Source organism: Vulpes vulpes, chromosome 10, assembly GCF_048418805.1.
Source record: "Vulpes vulpes isolate BD-2025 chromosome 10, VulVul3, whole genome shotgun sequence".
Taxonomy (NCBI): Eukaryota; Metazoa; Chordata; class Mammalia; order Carnivora; family Canidae; genus Vulpes; species Vulpes vulpes.
This window is the reverse complement of record NC_132789.1, coordinates 85,878,700-85,897,565: the sequence shown is the minus strand read 5'-3', so window position 1 is coordinate 85,897,565 and position 18,866 is coordinate 85,878,700. Positions and strand designations below refer to the sequence as shown.

At 34.0% G+C, this 18,866-nt stretch overlaps 1 protein-coding gene and 1 long non-coding RNA gene across 11 annotated transcripts in view; one reads left to right on the top strand and one right to left on the bottom strand.

Moving 5' to 3' along the window:
* Window positions 1-18,866, top strand: part of LRBA (LPS responsive beige-like anchor protein) — a 729,491-nt gene that overhangs the window by 647,269 nt on the left and 63,356 nt on the right. For all 10 annotated transcript variants that reach the window (XM_072724802.1, XM_072724799.1, XM_072724798.1 and 7 more), the window contains exon 48: window positions 7,978-8,145. In XM_072724802.1, coding sequence (XP_072580903.1) covers window positions 7,978-8,145 — 168 coding nt within the window. The remainder of the gene's footprint in view (window positions 1-7,977; window positions 8,146-18,866) is intronic.
* Window positions 1-18,866, bottom strand: part of LOC112933433 (uncharacterized) — a 59,705-nt gene that overhangs the window by 11,212 nt on the left and 29,627 nt on the right. Inside the window, exon 3 of the long non-coding RNA XR_003237671.2 lies at window positions 11,584-11,644. This is a non-coding gene — a long non-coding RNA (uncharacterized lncRNA). The remainder of the gene's footprint in view (window positions 1-11,583; window positions 11,645-18,866) is intronic.

Sequence of the window (18,866 nt, the reverse complement as noted above, 5' to 3'; positions counted from 1 at the left end):
CAAATTAATACTTTTCAGTGATTTTGAAGAAGAAATCTATTCTCTTTTCTGTACATAGATAGATAATTGAGAATTTTAGATTAATACTCTAATTGCATAAGTGTATATTTTTTAACTAGTTTACCTTGGTATAACAATAATTTGCAATGGTCAGAATGGATTTTCTAAGGATACTTTCCTAATTCTTTTTAAAGGGCTGAGCATTTACTACACTTTTAGACATTTTAACATCTGTAATATTGGGACCTCAAGGTTGGCATTTGAGGCTTTTGTCACCTATTTGCGGGGAAAAGTTAACCCAAAATTATTTTCTGAGGACCTTACCTTGGACTGTCTTAGCATAGCACAGGCTACCACCTCTTTCAGATGAAGGTGGACCTGCCTTCCACATAGGCTTGTTTGTGTCTTTCTCCTTATACTCATTGCATTTTTGAGACACTATTAGCCCTGTGACTCAGTTTGCTGTGGTTGAAGCATGTGGCTTTACATTTAACTGACAAAATAAAATGGCTGCATTCCAGGTGCCTGTCACAGAGTATAATCTAGAATTTACCATTCAAAGCCTTAACCTAAGAGAAATAATGTTTATGCGGGATTGCCTGAAGAATATGTAGTCTCTCCATTTGTCTATACTTTAAATCTATTCCAGGATTAAGTCAGTCCCTCTGAGAGTCACATACCTGGATTCTATCATATTACCAAGGGAGGAATTTCTTATCTCAGGAATAGAAATAATGTGTTTTTCTAGGCCATCTGGTTTGTTTTTATATTACGGTCATTTTTGACTCTTGTAGGTGTTCGTGTTTCTTTCTTTATGTTGCCTGCTAGAAAGCTTAAGAACAAATACATGGTGTACCTCGAAGTCTATAGAATTTCATGGAGTGATTTTTATGTCCTTCTTATTTTTGCATTACCTTCTCTTATGTTATATTTATTTTATCTTGATGCGTACGCATTGCTTTAAGCTCTGTGAACTGTTTCCTGCACGAAGTCATGCAAAATGCAAACACATAATAAAATCGATGGGCGTATCTATCATTTAATTATAGTTGTTCCCCATACGTTCTTACTAAATAGAATGTTTTTAAAAGCTCCATCTCCCTCTGTGTGTTACACTGTAACTAGTTTAAAATATCTGTATATTATGAATTCCTAGGTTTTAGATTAAGAGTGACCTAAGGTTGAAATGTTAATTAAATGTTTTAATGTTCTGTAGCTCTAAAGAAAATAGTTGGATAAAATGTCAGCATATAGGACTATTTTAAACATTAGAAAAAAAATCATCTCTCTGAAAAGGAGGGTAATTGTACAAGTTTGCCTAATCCTTTTGATCTTGGCACACAGCAATACAGACTTCAGTTGAGATTAAAACTATGAATTTCAAAGGAAACATGGCCTTCAGTGTGTAAAATATATAACAGCTGGTTGACTAGTCCATTTAAAACTACACAATAACAATCGTAGACAGAATGATTCTCCTGCCAAAAGATGCACGAGTGCTTGATGGTTATATCAAGATATGATACTAACTCACACTTCTCTTTAGTAATGATATAAATGTAGAAATGAACAGTGTGCTGCCAACTCCAGAATCTTTCTTCTGCTCAACAGTTCAAGGGCAGTTTAGAAGTACAGAACTCCTTTTAGTGATTTCTCTATCTGTGTTTCAGCCTGAACTTCAATGTGTTGTTGACTAAATTTCATTTCTTTTACCTGTCAGATATAATTTTTATTCTTAGAATCCCATTTCTTTCTCTAAATCCTTGATCCTCCTTTTTTCTTCTTTGACATTCACGACTTATTGTTCTTAATGTCACAGCTTCACACATTATTGTTCTTTTATTTTAAGCCCTCTAAGTTAAACTTTTCTTTGTAAATAGTATATATAATTTGTTTCATTTTTTGTTATACATTTATGTCAAGGTAAATATCTGAATTCTAAAACAGTGTAATATAATCAATATAGGAGAATATTAGGCTCATGTTAAATTATAATTTACATATTCCAGTATTTTCACTGTTGTGTTTCACTTGAGCAAGTAATTCTGAACGAGTTTAATGTATTACATTAGAAACAAGGATTAATGTGGATTTGTCACTTTTAGAAAATCCCATTTGGAAAGTATATTTACGTCCTGAATTTGTATCTGTCCAATTATGAAAAAATGATTTTGTCTTGAAAAACAAAACCTTTTTGTTTCTTGAAATTTTTGATATAACGTAATAGCAAGTTTCTTTACTATTCTTTAAATTTGTTTGGGAGAAGGAACTTAGAGATAAATAAAACATTTGCTAAAGTTACTTGGATTCATCACAAATTTGGAGCCAGCATTTAAGGAGTTAATGTATCTTATTAAGGGGACAGGAAATCTGGCAACTATTGCAGAAACTAGACCTAATGGTGCACACAAACAATTTGTCAGTCTTCTTAAATGTGAATAGCTTTCCGCAAAGTGGCTGCTCTTGCTTTGTTTGAACAGGCTAAACTTTTCCTTTTTGGACTTTAAATCTTAGAAGTGAAATGTGATCCACATATTCAATCAAAATCATTTAATTCAAAGCATATTTTGATTGGAACAAAGTTGACATGGAAAGAAACTCTAGAATAAAAAAGTTGAAAGGACTTTATATCATATATTTAGCAGGAAAATTTGAAACAGTTCTAATTAGGCTGAAAAAAACAGCTTTCTTCAATGTAAATTACAAAGGTCATATATCAATGTTAAGGAAACATTACCACTAGTGTTTGAAATCCAGCACATGCAAACATAACAGACCAGTTCATTTTAAATCTGTGTGTGTGTGTATGTGTATAGGAAGAAGGCTGTATTACATGTATTTGAAGTGAAAAATACTTAAAATTCCAAGTTCATAATGTTGTGTATTACTTTCTATCCAATCCCAACATTAACTCGTTTGAAACATGTGATCTACACTCAAATGAATTCATACTCTTAATATATAAAAGTACGATGAAAAATTTACAAAACTAATGTTTATTCTTCCATGTAAAATATGATTGGGTGCCTGACTGGCTCAGTCAGAATAGCATGGAACTCTTGATCTCAGGGTTGTGAGTTCGAGCACCACATTGAATATACATTACTTAGAAGTTTTTTTTTTTAAATCTTTAAAATATGATTAAATACACCTTATAATTAAATGTATACCAGGTCAAGAGGGTTAGTCATTGATTTTTATTTTCTTCTTTGATACCTAGAGCAAATGCATTTTGAATCTCAGAACTGAATCAGGTCTTCTGGAAGCCTGAGAAGGGCAGTGGTGGTATAGATGAATAGAAATGTATATCTGGGTTGCACAGACCTACCTCCTTCTGGTTCTACAATTATTTCTATACTTAAGGATTTGTAAATACTATTTGATCTTTTTCTTTTTCATAAAAATGACTTGTCACATAGCTATCAGTAGCTTTATTTGATGGCTTTTTAAAAATGGTGTTATATGAGAACATTTAACAAAAATATAAATAAATATTAGCATTAATTTGGGAATAATACATAAATAAGGTTTTCAGATCTTGAGATGAATGAGTATCTTTCTTTTGTTAATTAAAATTGGCTTTCTTGATTTTTGCATAATTTTTACATTAGAGAAAATTTGATTGTTTGAAAATAAAAAGACATTGCTACAGTATCTCTGAAGCATACATAGATTAAGAAACACATGATTAATGCCTTTTATTTTAGAATTTTTATTCCCAGGTAGCTTAGCATGTTTTGGAAAAAACAAGCCATTTCTACATAAATTATCGTATTATTTGTACTAGAGGAAACAAGAATAATTTTAAGTAATATTTTTTATCAATAAATAATTCATTTCCTTAATGGGTAGTTTCAGGAAAACAGATTACATTCTTTCAATGAAATTTATTGTGGGACACATATTCATATATGTTATAATTATTTCTGACACAAGATTACACAAATGAGTTGTTTATGAATAATTTAGTATTATCTTTATAATATTAAAGCTTGAATTTGTTGATGTTCTGCATGTGGACCAAACAAATGAAAGTTACTAATAAGTGTTTGTATTTGACATCTGTATACTGTACTTTTTAGCATATCTCAAGTGTTTTAGTCTCTGCTTAATAGATCTCATTAAAAAAACAGATATCAGCCCCAAGACAGTTTGTCAAGACTAATATGAGTCCCCCTGGATTGGATTGACAATTTGTGTGAGGCTTCATATGATAGTCTTTTCATAGTCTTATTTGATCCTTAACAATTGGACATTAGTCACTGATTTATTTTATAATAACTCAGATGAGTTGAATATTATTGTATTGTGTTGGACATTTTAGTGGATTTTCTTTTTACAAATTTTACTCAGAGCACACATTGGATGTAAATGATGTATCCAGCCTGCTAGGGGAGTACTAACAATTGATTGGTTAGGTTTGAGAGCAGCATGGGAAGAATGTTACTATCCCCTAGCTGCAAACCGTATTTAATTCCAGTCTTAATGAGGACTGTCTGACCTAAAGGCTTTGAAAAATCACAAATGTTTAGCATTCCACTGTCATGTTTTTATTTTTTTGTGACTAAAAGTGTGGATATAAGTATTTTATACTGAATATTTTTTAAAATCTTAATATATAAAAAGAGCTTTAAAGAATTTTTCATATGTTTTATGATTTATATTTTTGACTTAGAGAAACAAGTTATGGAATCTCAGGGTATTCCATTTTGAATTATTTGTATTTCTTTCCCTCAATAATATCCTCCTGCCTGTCCTTTACCTCTTACCTCAAGACTTTACTAAGTGCATTTGTTTATTATTACATACTTTTGGCTAGGCACTTGCCATTCACTACTACCAAAAGGATGTTAAAGTCCTGAGCTGACTTTGTTTTGAGATGGTTTTAAACTTTTTTGGAACTCTTAACACCTGTAGTAGTTGTTCTTTTGGATCTCTTTTTAAAACTTTAGTAAATTGCAAGAAATGCAATTCTAGACCACTAATGAGATTTTTTTATTCATTTTTAAAAATTTATTTAAAGTCTATCCATGAACCTCTGGAAAAGATTTTTGCCAATAATTCCATGAATTTTACTAGTCAACACCTTAAGACTTGACCAATATGACAGTGTAAAGGGAGGGTGACCCATGACACTGCGGTCATCTCTGCATGTGTGTTAAGGTGTAATAGGAGCATAGAGTGTCTTTCAGTATTTTTGCTTAACATTTTGATGTAGCATCACAATATAAAATTTTAAGCATCTAAATGTTAAACGTGTTGTTACCAAGTTCACCATTTTGAATGTGCATAAGGAAGTAATCAACATTAAGAAAACTCACAATTCTTTTTTTGATGATGCATAAAATGAAATTGCCCTGGTTTTTAGAGCTTTAATATTGAGAAAATTTGCTTGTACTTTATCATTTGCTGAGCCTTCTAGAATTTTATAGTCTCAAATCACAACACTACGGACACTCAGGAGACTCCTGACTGTTTTATCTTATTAAACAATTTTGAAATCATTAATTTTTAATTAGCTTGGATGCAGAGTTTTTTTATTGTTTCAATAGTGTGTGTATATGAAATAAACGTTTTTTATTTAAACTACTGGCGAGAGTATTATTTACATAAATAAGTGTAGGTTCTTTCTAAGAGTACATACTGTGGGTTTGCTTCATATAGTCACACTTTTTTGTAGACTCAGAGATATTACATGCTAATCTATTACAGTAGGGCTTTTCAGCAGTTTATTAACTCAGATTTTGAACAACTAAAAAGGATGTAAGCTCAGAGATATGTGTAAGTCCTTCCTGATTGAAAGTTCTAATTAAGTGAATTGGAGAAAATTAACTGAAATTAGCTGTCAGAAAGTCACATTTAAATGAGTGATGAGCTAGTCTGGCAGTAAACATTTAAATGATATAAATTGCCATTTAAGTGTATGGTTTAATGTTTGTCATGCATTAATGTGACATGAGACTGCAGTGACAATCAAGCAGCTTGCTCTAATTTGAACATATTTAGGGCTTTTGTGTGGAGTGCACTGCACACAAATTAAGACAATTGCTGTTTTTATGTGTCACTTTAAACATGGCTCCCACTCCCTCATCCCTACCCAAGGCCCAAGTTAATGAAACAAACGTATCATTTTTGTGTGCAGCTTCTATTAATAATTCCTGAATTTTCAGATTAATTTTAAATCCATGTACTTAAAATAGGAATTTGCTTAAAGCCCTTCTCTATTTCAAATAATACATGCAGCAGTTCTCTTAGCTATTTACTAAATTTATAAAGTTCATGAGTTTTATCAGAGATATCTAAAATACTAACTTTCACAGTTGTATGAGAATTGCCTCGAGTTTTATTTACAGATTTATTTTTTGCATTTTATGTACTATGTGGTATATTGTGAAATCCTCTTAAATATTAAAGGAAATATATTCTTTGAATTCAGTTGTAAATATTTTTCTTATTCAAAGGCACTCATTTGGGGCAGCCCGGGTGGCTCAGTGGTTTAACGCCGCCTCCAGTGTGGTCCTGGAGACCCGGGATCGAGTCCCATGTCAGGCTCTCTGCATGGAGCCTCCTTTCTCTCTGCCTGTGTCTGTGCCTCTCTCTCTCTCTCTCTCTCTCTCTCTGTCTGTCTATCATGAATAAATAAATAAATAAATCTTAAAAAACAAAACAAAAAACAAAGGCACTTATTTTTTAAAGGGATTTTTTTTAAAGTAATTTTTATACCCAGCAAGGGCTCAAACTCACAATCCCAAGATCAAGAGTTGCATGCTCCTTTGACTAAGCCAGCCAGGCACCCACATAGACACTTATTTCAATGAAGCATGTTCTTACACAGGTGTACACCTGTGAACTATAGGAATGTCTTTTGTCATGAGGTGGTTTATATCTTATTGGTTGCTTGCTATAGAGGTTATTCAATTTTGTTCTAAAACCAATAGGTTTCTTTTTATATTGATAATATAGCAAACCACACCAAATACATCACAGCCATATACTTAACTATAGGAAAGTAAGAATTTTAAAGAGATAACATCATCTAATAAAATCTGGTATACTTCAAATCAAGCTTCAGCATTTGAGTTTTAGAGCTCTGTGATTTGAATAGCACTATTTATTGATAAACTAGTCCATAATGCTAAAGTTTTATGGTGAAATAATTCTGAAGAATTTTAAATAATATAAATCTAAGCACTTTTATAAAAATGTCTCCAATTTTTTAAACTCTTTTATGTTTATAACTTTATTACATTCGGCAGTCATTTGTTGGTACTTACTATGTTTTAGGTACAGTGGTTGGTAATTGGGAAGGTAATGATGAATTGGAAGTGGATCTTGTGCCCAGCATTTCCACTGAATTCTTGATTATGTTTGTTCATTATTTATTGGACACTATTAGCATAAAATATTTGGTCTGGTTTGATATTAATATCCAGAATAATAATTCAGTAATCATAATTCAGTCATTATAAGTATCCCTCCAAAGATAAAATTTGCTGGCATATTTCAATTCAGTTGAAATAACTACATAATTTGGTTATAGTTGTTGCAGTAGACAACAAAATATTTACATCTAGAAAAAGCATAAACATTTCGGGTGAATAGTAAATGTTTAATGTTTTCACATATGCTGTTCCAAAGTGGCCTTTATATTGCATCACCTCTTTTCTTTGAAGCATAAATTGGGTACCTGTCAGGCCCTGAGTTACAAATATGACCAAAATAGACCCAGTCCTGGTCCTCACAGTGCTTACAGTATAGTAGAATAATACTGAAATGTAAGCAACTTAATACAATTCAGTGTGAAAAGTGCCAGAAAGCTTCTAATTATAAAGAAAGGAGAATAGATTCTGGTGGAAAATAAGACATCAGAATAAGTCTGCTTGCCATAAATTTAGTGTAAAACTTTGCTATTTGTTCTAAATTTCTCTATATTTTAAAAGCTAAATTCAGAATAATCATCTGTGTACCTTTTTTCAGGCCCTGGAGAGTGAATTTGTTTCCTGCCAGCTTCACCAATGGATTGATCTCATTTTTGGCTATAAACAGCAAGGACCAGAGGCTGTTCGATCCCTCAATGTGTTCTATTACCTGACGTATGAAGGAGCTGTCAATCTGAATTCAATAGCTGATCCTATATTGAGAGAAGTAAGTTATCTGACTGGATCTCTTAGGTATCTTTAGACTAGAAGGTACTAGATATCATCTTCCCCATGCATTCATTTTGCATATGATGAAACTAAAACCAGGTGAGTGAAGTGACTTAAGCAGAATAACCTTTCAGTTAGTGACCTAGCTGGAACTTGAATCTAGGACTTCCCTCCAACAAAATATTTGAATCAATATAAAATGAGAGCTTCTTCTTCAATTTGAACCCATTCAGGGATCACTAATCATTTCTACAATTGTTAAATTTTGAAGGCTGCTCACTAAGTTAAATTATTAGGAAAACAGTAATTATTAAAGAAATAAGATCGTAAGCGTAGGGGCACCTAGGTGGCTCCATGGTTGAGCATCTGCCTTTGGCTTAGGTCATGATCCCCGGGGTCCTGGGATCGAGTTCCACGTCGAGCTCCCTGCAGGGAGTCTGCTTCTCCCTTTGCCTATGTCCCTGCCTCTCTCCGTGTGTCTCATGAATAAATAAATAAAATCTTAAAAAAAAAAAGATTGTAAGCATAAATCTATTTAAATGTGATAAAACTTGTATTTAGATATAGTACATAAGTATATATGTAACCGTATAGAAGTTAATAGTAGGAAGGAATTCTAAATCTTTTTCATGTCCTCAAACTTGATCTTAGAAATTATTGAGACTTGCTTTGTCTTGTCATTTATTTTCTTAAGTAAAACACTCAAAAAAAAAAAAAGTAAAGCACTCAAAACATGGTTTTGATGAATACAATATTCACCAAAAAAGTCTGTAGATAGCCTTGATATTTTTGTGTGTATTTTAATCTAATTATGAATCCTCCTAATGCTAACATATATTATGTGCAAAGATTATAGGATTTAACAGAGTGACTTAGGTATCTGTACAATTTTAGAACAAGTATATTTAAGAAACTAAGACTGATTCATAGGGAATATTTATTTCATTTTAAAGGGATATATTTATTCATGAGAGACACAGAGAGAGAGAGAGAGAGAGAGAGAGGCAGAGACACAGGCAAAGGGAGAAGCAAGCTCCATGCAGGAAGCCCGATGTGGGACTCGATCCTGAACTCCAGGATCACACCTTGGCCAAGGGCAGGCGCTAAACCGCTGAGCCACCCAGGGATCCCCAAAGATGCATTCCTTTTTAATTCTACTTATGACTTGATAATATTGACAGTATATAATAAGTACATATATAAATATACTTGCCAGTATATATTATTGCCTGGTTCATGTGCCAGACAATGATTAGTACACAAGCAGAAGCATCATGTATTAGATGTACATATCTCTTAAATTGCATAGGATTTGGATTGTTGGTTTTTTATTTAATTTAGAGCTGAATCAAATGAACCCTTAAAGACTTTTCTAATTTTTCATTTCTTGGAAAATGTTCCTTATGGGGCCATTTTATTTTATTAGAGCAATAACTGATTGCATGACATAGAATATACATACTTCCATATATAAAACTGAGGTTAGGGCAAATATACAAGTGGAAAAATATATACATATATATATATATATAATACATATTTCATTGTTAGACTAGAATAGCATAGGCCAGTTTCCTTTTTTTTTTTTTACATATTTGAAGTTTTAACTTTGTTTTATAGATGTCCATAATTCTTCACCAAATACACCACCTACTTTTGTTTTTTCATGTTCCCTTATAGTAATTATTCATAAAGCTACATAGTTGCATTATGACTGAAAGGACAGTATAGATTTGATTTTAGAATCTCCTGTTTTACTTAACATACCAGCATATTATCTTATATTGCTATATAATCTGCAATTTTAATTTTGAAATTCCATAATACTCTGTAGAGTTGCTCTGAAGATATACTTAACACTCTCTTCCAATGTGAGATCCTATTTTTAAAGACTTTATTGATATGTCCAAGATGAGATAACTATACCTTCCTTGTCATTAGAGTCTATGCAACCTTTGCATGATAAAGGATGGCTCTCAGCCTGTACCTTTATGATACTGCTAGTTAAAAAGTGAAACATTTAATTAGCAGGTTGTTTAAAGAATGTAATTTGTTCTTTGTTTTATGGGATTTTTTTTTCCCTTTTATCTGTTTCACCCATTTCCCCATACTTGCCTCCCTTCTGGCAACTACCAGTTTATTCTCTGTATTTAAGAGTCTGTTTTTTTGGTTGTCTCTTTTTTCCTTTGTTTGATTTTTTTTTAATTTTTAAATTCTACATATGAGTGAAATCATATATATGTCTTTTTCTGAATTATTCACTTAGCATTATACCCTCTAGGTCCATCCATGTTGTTGCAAATGCCAGGATCTCATATTTTATGGCTAAATAATACTCCGTGTGTGTGTGTGTGTGTGTGTGTGTGAATGAATAAAGACATCTTTATCCATTCATCTACAGATGGTGGACGCTTAGGTTGCTTTGATAGCTTGGCTGTTCTACATAACACTGCAATAAATATAGGAGTGCCTTTATCTTTTTAAATTCATGTTTTCCTTGTTTTTGGGTAAATAGTAATAGAATTACTAGATCATATGATAATTCTAGTTTTAATTTTTTGAGGAACCTCTATACTGTTTTCCAAAGTGGCTGCACCAGGTTGCATTCCCACCAACAGTGTATAAGAGTTGTTTTTTTTGCCTCACATCCTTGCCAACACTTGTTATTTCTTATATTTTTTATTTTAGCCCTCTGACTGGTATAAAGTGATATCTCATTGTGGTTTTGATTTGCATTTCTCTGATGATGAGCAATGTTCAACATCTTTACTGTGTCTGTTGGCTATCCAGAAGACATTTGGAAAAATGTCTATTCAGGTCCTCTGGCCATTTTTTTAAATTTGATTATTTGGTGTTTTAGTGTTGAGTTGTGTAAGTTCTTTATATACTTTGGATATTAACCCTGTCTTGGATATATCATTTGCAAATATTTTCTTGCATTCAGTAGGTTGCCTTTTTGTTTTGTTGACGGTGTCCTTTGCCATGCAAAGGTTTTTATTTTGGTGTGGTCCCCATAGTGGAATTTTGCTTTTGTTTCCCTTTCCTGAGGAGACATAGCTGGAAAAATATTTCTATGCTAATGTCAAAGAAATTACTGCCGATACTTTCTTCTAGGAGTTTTATGGTTGCAGGTCTCACTTTTAGGTCTTTAATTCATTGTGGGCTTATTTTTGTGTCTGATTTAAGAAACCATACACAGTTTCATTCTTCTACATGTAGCTGTCCAGTTTTTCCAGCACTATTTGTTGAGAAAACTATCTTTTCCCCTTTTTATGTTCTTGCCTCCTTCGTTATAGAATAATTGACCATATATGCATGAGTTTATTTCTGGGCTTCCTCCTCTGTTCCATAGATCTGTGTGTCTTTTTGTTCTAGTACCATACTGTTTTGTTTACTACAGCTTTGTAGTGTATCTTGAAACCTGGGATTGTGATACCTCCAGCTTTGTTCTTCTTTTCTCAAGGTGGCTTTAGCTCTTTGAGGTCTTCTGTGGTTCCCTACAAATTATAAAACAGGAAAGAAATTGAAAATGACACAAACAAATGAAAGATATCCTGTGTTCATGGATTAGATGAGCCAATATGGTTAAAATGTCCATACTGTCCAAAGTAATCTACAGATTTAATACAATCCCTGTCAAAATATGAATATTTTTCACAGAACTGGAACAAATAATACTCGAGTTTAGCTCTTTGTTATTATTCTGGACTGACCATTTCTCTTCCTCACACACACCCAAGATTTACCAAAGTTTACCACATAATATTTACAGTATAATGTAAAAGAGCACTGTCAAATAAAAATCACCTGTGAGTTCTGGGAAGGATCAGTATGTCTACACTGTCCAATAGGGTAGCCACTAGTCACATGTGGCTTTTTTCCATTTGAAATGTGGCTAGTGTGACTGAAGAACTGAATATTTAATTTTATTTAATTCTAGTTTTCCAAACTCAAATAGCCCTAATTGGACAGTGTAGATATAATGACCATTGGCTATCACATATCTTTGGTGACCATATTTTCTGAATCCAAATTTTAGGCGTGTGGTCAGACAATAGGACAGTAAATGTTTGTTAAATTAACTTGGTAGAATATTTGAATTTGGTTTTAGTCCATTTCTATACTAGATATATAGTTGAAATATATGCATAAATTAAATTATATTTTTCTTTCACTTTAACATGTTAGGACTTCATAATGTTTTGTAGTAAAAATACAGCATACAATTTACTGTTTTAGCCATTTTTGAGCATAATTCTGTGATATCAAGCACATTAGTGTGCATCCATCTCTAGAAGTTTTCCATCTTCCCAAACTGAAACTCTGTATTTGTTACAATAGTAACTCTAGATCCACCCCACCAACCCACACGTAGTCCTTGACTACCACCATTCTGCTTCCTGTCTCTAGGAATTTGACTAGTATAGGTACCTTATAGAAGTGGAATCATACAATGTTTATCCTTTCGTGTCTTGCCTATTTTACTTAGCATAATATCTCCAAGGTTCATCTGTGTTGTAGCATGTCAGAATTTACTTCCTTATAAGCATGAAGAATATTCCATTGTTTGTGTATACCACATTTTGTTTATCCATTCATCTGTTCATGGACATTTTGAGTTGTTTTCACCTTTTTGGCTATTGTGAATAGTGCTTCTAAACATTGGGGTATATGTATCTGTTTAAGTCTCTGCTTTCACTTCTTTTGTATATATACCCAAAAGTAGAATTGCTAGATTATATGATAGTTCTGTGTTTAGCTTTTTGAGGAACCACCATACCAAATAAATTTTTAGTATTTCTTTTGCAAGATCAGCATTTGCTAAAGATTATTTAAAATTTTTGCTTTAAATTTCCTTGGTTCCTATTATTTTCCACATTAGCAAGTAGTTAATTATTAGCAAATTAAACTTTAACCAGTTTTCCACTCATCACACATATATTTATTTTTATATTATATAAACATATATATTAGATTCAGCATTCATTTAAAAAATATGGCCTATTATGTCCTAAATATGGTAGGTACTTAGTATTCTTGAAAGATAAATACAGTAGTCCATCCCCGCCCACCCTTATCCACAGGGCATATGTTTCAAGACCCACAATGGATGCCTGAAACTGTGGATAGTACCAAACCCTATATATACTATGTTTCATCCTGTACATATATACCTATAATAAAGTTCTGTTTATAAATTAGGTACAGTAAGAGATTAACAACAATAACAAAAGTTAGTTGAATGTAGTTTCTTTCTCTCTCAGAATATCTTATGTACTCTACTCACCCTTCTTGTGATAATGTGAGATGATAAAATGCCTACATGTTGAGATTAAGTGAGGTGAATGACGTAGGCATTGTGCCATAGTGTTAGGCTAGTACTGACCTGATGTCATGGCAGAAAGAAGATCATCTGCTTCCAGACCATGGTTGAGGTCATGAATCCATTGAAAGTGAAACCATAGATAAAGGGGGACACCTATATATTACTTCATTATTTAGCACTATTCACATAAATATACATGATTAATTCTCAAAGTTTTCTGGATGTTATTAAAACAAATATAATTTTTATTGTAATCATTCCATATCATAGTGCTAACTCGGTGATGTAATGCAATGTGATACAGTAGAATAGATAGATAGATAGATAGATAGATAGATAGATAGATAGATAGATATGAATTTAATTCCTGACCCTGATGCTTGCTAGTTGTGTGACTTGGATCTTCCCAAGACTCTGTTTCCTTATATATTGAATTGGTATGAGTACACCCACCCCATAATTTAGATGAGGCATAATGCATGTAAAGTGCCGGCATGGTACCTATCCCATCATTAAGTATTCATTAAGTGTTAAGTGTTAGCTCCTTTCCTTATTCTTCTCTGTTAAACCCCTGGGTTAAGAAACACAGCCATGAAAAGAATATGAATTACTGATTGTATCACAGAAAGATCATAAAATACTAACACTAGATAGGTTATCAGAGACTGTCTCCTAGAGGACACATGCAAAGTTCATTGTAAAGTGAGGCAAGGAAAGAAAAGAATAGGTCATTGATTTATTCATTTTTTAAAACATTTTATTTATTTGAGAGAGCATGGGGAGCGGGAGGGTGAAGCAGGCTGCCCACTGAGCAGTGAGCCCTATGCAGGGCTCAGTCCCAGGACCCTGAGCCTAAGGCAGACACTTAACCAACTGAGCCATCCAGGCATCCCAATTTACTCATTTTTTTAAACAACCTTTTACTAAACCCAAATTATATAATAAGGTTAAAAAGTTGAAAGTCAAACACCTGCTCTCATCAGCTTGAGTACATTTTCGAGCTTGGAAATATGGATAAGTTAACAATATAATATACTGTGGTAAACTCAGTACAGAGGTAAGTACACTGTATGTATGCACAAGCATACACTATAGGCACTAAACCCTAACTGCCAGAATCCAGACACGTTTTCTGGGAAATGAGAGACTGGATTGAAGGATAAATGAGAACATTGGATAGAGTCACAAGCAAAGGGTATCTACACAGAAGAAAGTGTATACACTTTCTGCACATAGGTGAGGGAGATCATGATAGGAGAATGTGGATATATGTGCAATGAACCAGAGGATAAGATAAGAGAGAAAGACAGGAACCATACCATAAAGGGCCTTTAATAATATAAAAGTAATTATAACTACACGGGCAGAAGGCAGTAGATTATAGGTTGAAGGTTAGTGACATAACCACATGTGTGTCTTAGGACCTATCTGAAAGATTGAAAAGATAAAAACTGAAAAGTTCCCACTGGATTATTCTAAGATCACCGTGTGATCTTACAGAAATATTAGGAGGTAGAGGACTGTGCAGTGGATGGGACTTGAGCAAGTAAACACAGTGAGAAAAGAAATAATTGAAGAGAGAATCTTTAGTCACTTTATTGAGATATAGCTCGCATATGGTACAATTTACCCATTTAACATGTACATTACAGTAGTTCTTCGTATATTCACAGAGTTTTATAAGCACTACCACAATCTAATTTTAGAACATATTTGTCACCACAAAAAGAAACCCATACCCCACTAGAAGTCACTCTGAGATTTATTTTCTTTTTTAATGGGTAAATATTTGACCATGTTTCTATGTTAATTGGAAAGATCCAAAAAGAGGGAAGAGTGTAAAACATACATGGAAGAGAGCATGTAGTAGACTACCAAGCTCTATGAGGAAGAAAAAAGGAACAAAATCCAGGACACAGATAGAGATAAGTACTGTACAGCATGGAGCAATGCTGCCTTGTCTGAGATCAGAGAGTAGACTTTTACCCTGAGGACTGGTGTAAGTAAATGTGCATGAACAAGAGGAAAAGGCAACAAGAGTATGAGGTTTATACCAAAGGTGAGGGTGAGATAATATTTATGGGAATACCTAACGTAATGATGGGTGCTTCCTAGATGCTCAGTAATAGATGATTACTTTCTTTCCATTGTTTTTCTCTGTTCTCATCCGCAGAAGAGTAGATGTATAAAAAAACTTGACTGGAGGGGCACCTGGGTGGCTCAGTCACATAAGGGTTTGCCTCCCGTTCAGGTCATGATCCCAGGGTCCTGGGATCGGGCCCCACCTCAGGCTCCCTGCTCAGCAGAGAATCTGCTTCTGCCTCTGCCTCTGCCCCTTCGCTGGGGTAGGGGTGGGGGTGGCGCTCTCTCTCTCTCTCAGATAAATAAAAGAATTTTTTTTAAAGAAAAAAAAAATTGGAGAGGCGTGTGTGTGTGTGTGTGTGTGTGTGTGTGTGTGTGTAAATACATGGAATATATAAAGCAGGGTTGAAAGTGGAAGGGTGATTCATGGAATTTGTTAAAGAGGTGCTGTTAGGGATCCCTGGGTGGCGCAGCGGTTTAGCGCCTGCCTTTGGCCCAGGGCGCGATCCTGGAGACCCGGGATCGAATCCCACGTCGTGCTCCCGGTGCATGGAGCCTGTTTCTCCCTCTGCCTGTGTCTGTGCCTCTCTCTCTCTCTCTCTGTGACTATCATAAATAAATAAAAATTAAAAAAAAAAAAAAAAAAGAGGTGCTGTTAACTGGTACATCTAGGCTGGTTTGGACAGATAAGGAAGGGGCCAATAAACTGGGCAAATTTGTCCTTTTATTCATTTATTCAACAAGTAACTATTTTATTCAAGGTACTGAAAATAGAGATGAGCAAGACAGACAGAGCCCCTCCCCTCATGGAACTCACATTCGAATGGGGTGCACAGAAAATAAGCAGTAAAGATTAATGAAGAAAATAAGACTAGGTAAGAGGATACAGAGTGCCATGTGAATAGGGTGCTCTTTCAGAAAGGTTGCTCATGGGCTGCCTCTCTCTTCATAAACAATTTCCTTCCTACTTTGAGATTGGAGCAAAGCTGTACAAGGTGACCCAGGGAGGCAGCTCCTATGGCTCTAACCATGGCCCGCCATGTGCCTGTAACCCCCTGGCCCCGACAGCCTCCAAGCCCTCTTGTCACAGCCTCCTGCTAGTTGTAAAGCTCCCATAATTGCCCTCTTCTTGTTCACTCCCCACTTCATCTCCAGGCTACCCTGTCTTTTCTTCAGAACCTTGTACCTCTAAGATGCTTTAACACCTCTAATATTAGTAAGTATGTGCATATACTTGAATTATATTAGAACGTTATCTCTGCAAGATCATAGTAATGGGACCACTATAGATTTGTGCTTCTCTTGTATTAAAAGCAAATTGGACTTATTTCTGTCATTAAGTATAGTTTTACTTATTTCTATTCACTGCCATATATTTAGTTTAACTTGGAACAACACTTAGATACTCACAGAGTCAAGTTGTTTATATACAAGTCATGTATTTACTTACTACTTGGGAAAAGCTTCATTTCTCTTGAGGAAGTTTTATTCTAGAGTGAATGGTTAATATATATGGCATAGTAAGTGATCATAAAAATAATCTCTCTATAAAAAAAGCACTAAACGATAGAAATAATAACCATAAGAGGGGGAAGAGTAATCAGAGAAACAGCCTGCAGCACATTAAACTTTTATGTTGTTTTTAATTTTTAGAAAACAGCTGGGTTATCAATATACAACTATGTGTACATTTGCATATCACACACCAGAGAGAATTATTTTTCAGGCAAATACACTATTTTTTTTCAAATATCTGTGACCTCCGATTAAAAGATAGATTCTTATCTTTAGCTGTTTATTCTAACAGACCTCTTTGCTCCTTATTTCTGTCTCTTTGATAAATTTTTCTTTTTCTCTACCTTTACTATTTTTCAATCTATTTTCCAGCATTTACATATATTCTCTTTGTGCATTTTTTAAAAATTGAGGTATAATATTAGTCTCAGGAATAGATCATAATAGATATTTGTGTATATTGTGAAATGATTACCACAGTAAGTCTAGTTAGTTAGCATCTGTCACCATACAGAGTTATGGAATCTTTTTTCCTGTAATGAGTACATATATTCCTTCATGGACAAGGTATACATAAATAAAAGTAGTTATCTTCTTCTTGTTAACTCTGCTGAATTTGGTTTGACTTATTCACTTCTCTTCCTTTATATTCCTTTCTCTTCCTTATCAAAGGAACACTAACTTCCTAACACTATTTCAAAAAAACTAAAATCAAGGAAAGAACAAATTTAAAAAGAGAAAAATTAGTATACTTGAATTCAGGGTCAGATATGAGTAAGAATAAATATATTTTTATTAAGAAAAAAAAAAAACCTTCTAAACTCCAAATTCACAAAACAAATACATGATGAGAGAGTAGACTCTCTGCTGAACAGGGATCCCAATATGGGGCTCGATCCCAGGACCTGGGATCATGACTTGAGCCAAAGGCAGATGCTCAACTGACTGAGCCACCCAGGGGCCTCAAGATTTTCATTATTTTTTTAAAGGTTTTATTTATTGATTCATGAGAGATGCAGAGAGAGAGGGGCAAAACACAGGCAGAGGGAGAAGGAGGCTCCTTGCTCTATTTACATAGATGGGCAGGGAAGAGGAGGAGGAGGAGAGCCATGATATTGCTCAATTTAAAGAATTATATACAATGGGTCTCATAATGTAAAAGTAAAATCTGAAAAATTTCCCTAAGTTGTGTTTAGTGTCAGTGGTTGGTTTTCCCTCTTCCAAATTTATCCTTCCAAATGCTGTTTTAGCAACACATAATCACTCTGAGAAGGTCTGTTTTCCAAAAGCAGCAGCAGCAGTGTTTAAGTTTACATGACCCCAGTTTCATGACGGCAGTAGCAAATCAGATATCTTATCCAAGGAAAAGCATTTTTGGCTTAGAATTCAATCACTTTCGTGGTGGGAGTCAACAACTTGTTTCAGCTCTAACACTACTGCAGAACACTGGCTGCAGTGAATCTTTCAGGAAGCATAAACACAATTGGTATTTATAGCATTGTTAACATTTGTTAAATAGTTAGGGGAATGGTCTGTAAGTCTGTTTTAAGCAGGTGGGGGAAGAATCTTTGTTTTGACTGCAGTGAGATTTAAGAGTAGGACAGTAAGACAACATGATTACTATGGTTATAGCAATAGAGTAGATTAGAAGTATTGAATACAGTAAGTTAAGAGTTCATGCAGCCACTATTCAGAGTGTTACAAAAATAATTCTGAAGTATCTCTGGCCAGAAGTGTGTTACACAGATGGCACATTTGACACAGTGCAGGCCAGGAACTGTACAACGAAAAGCCAA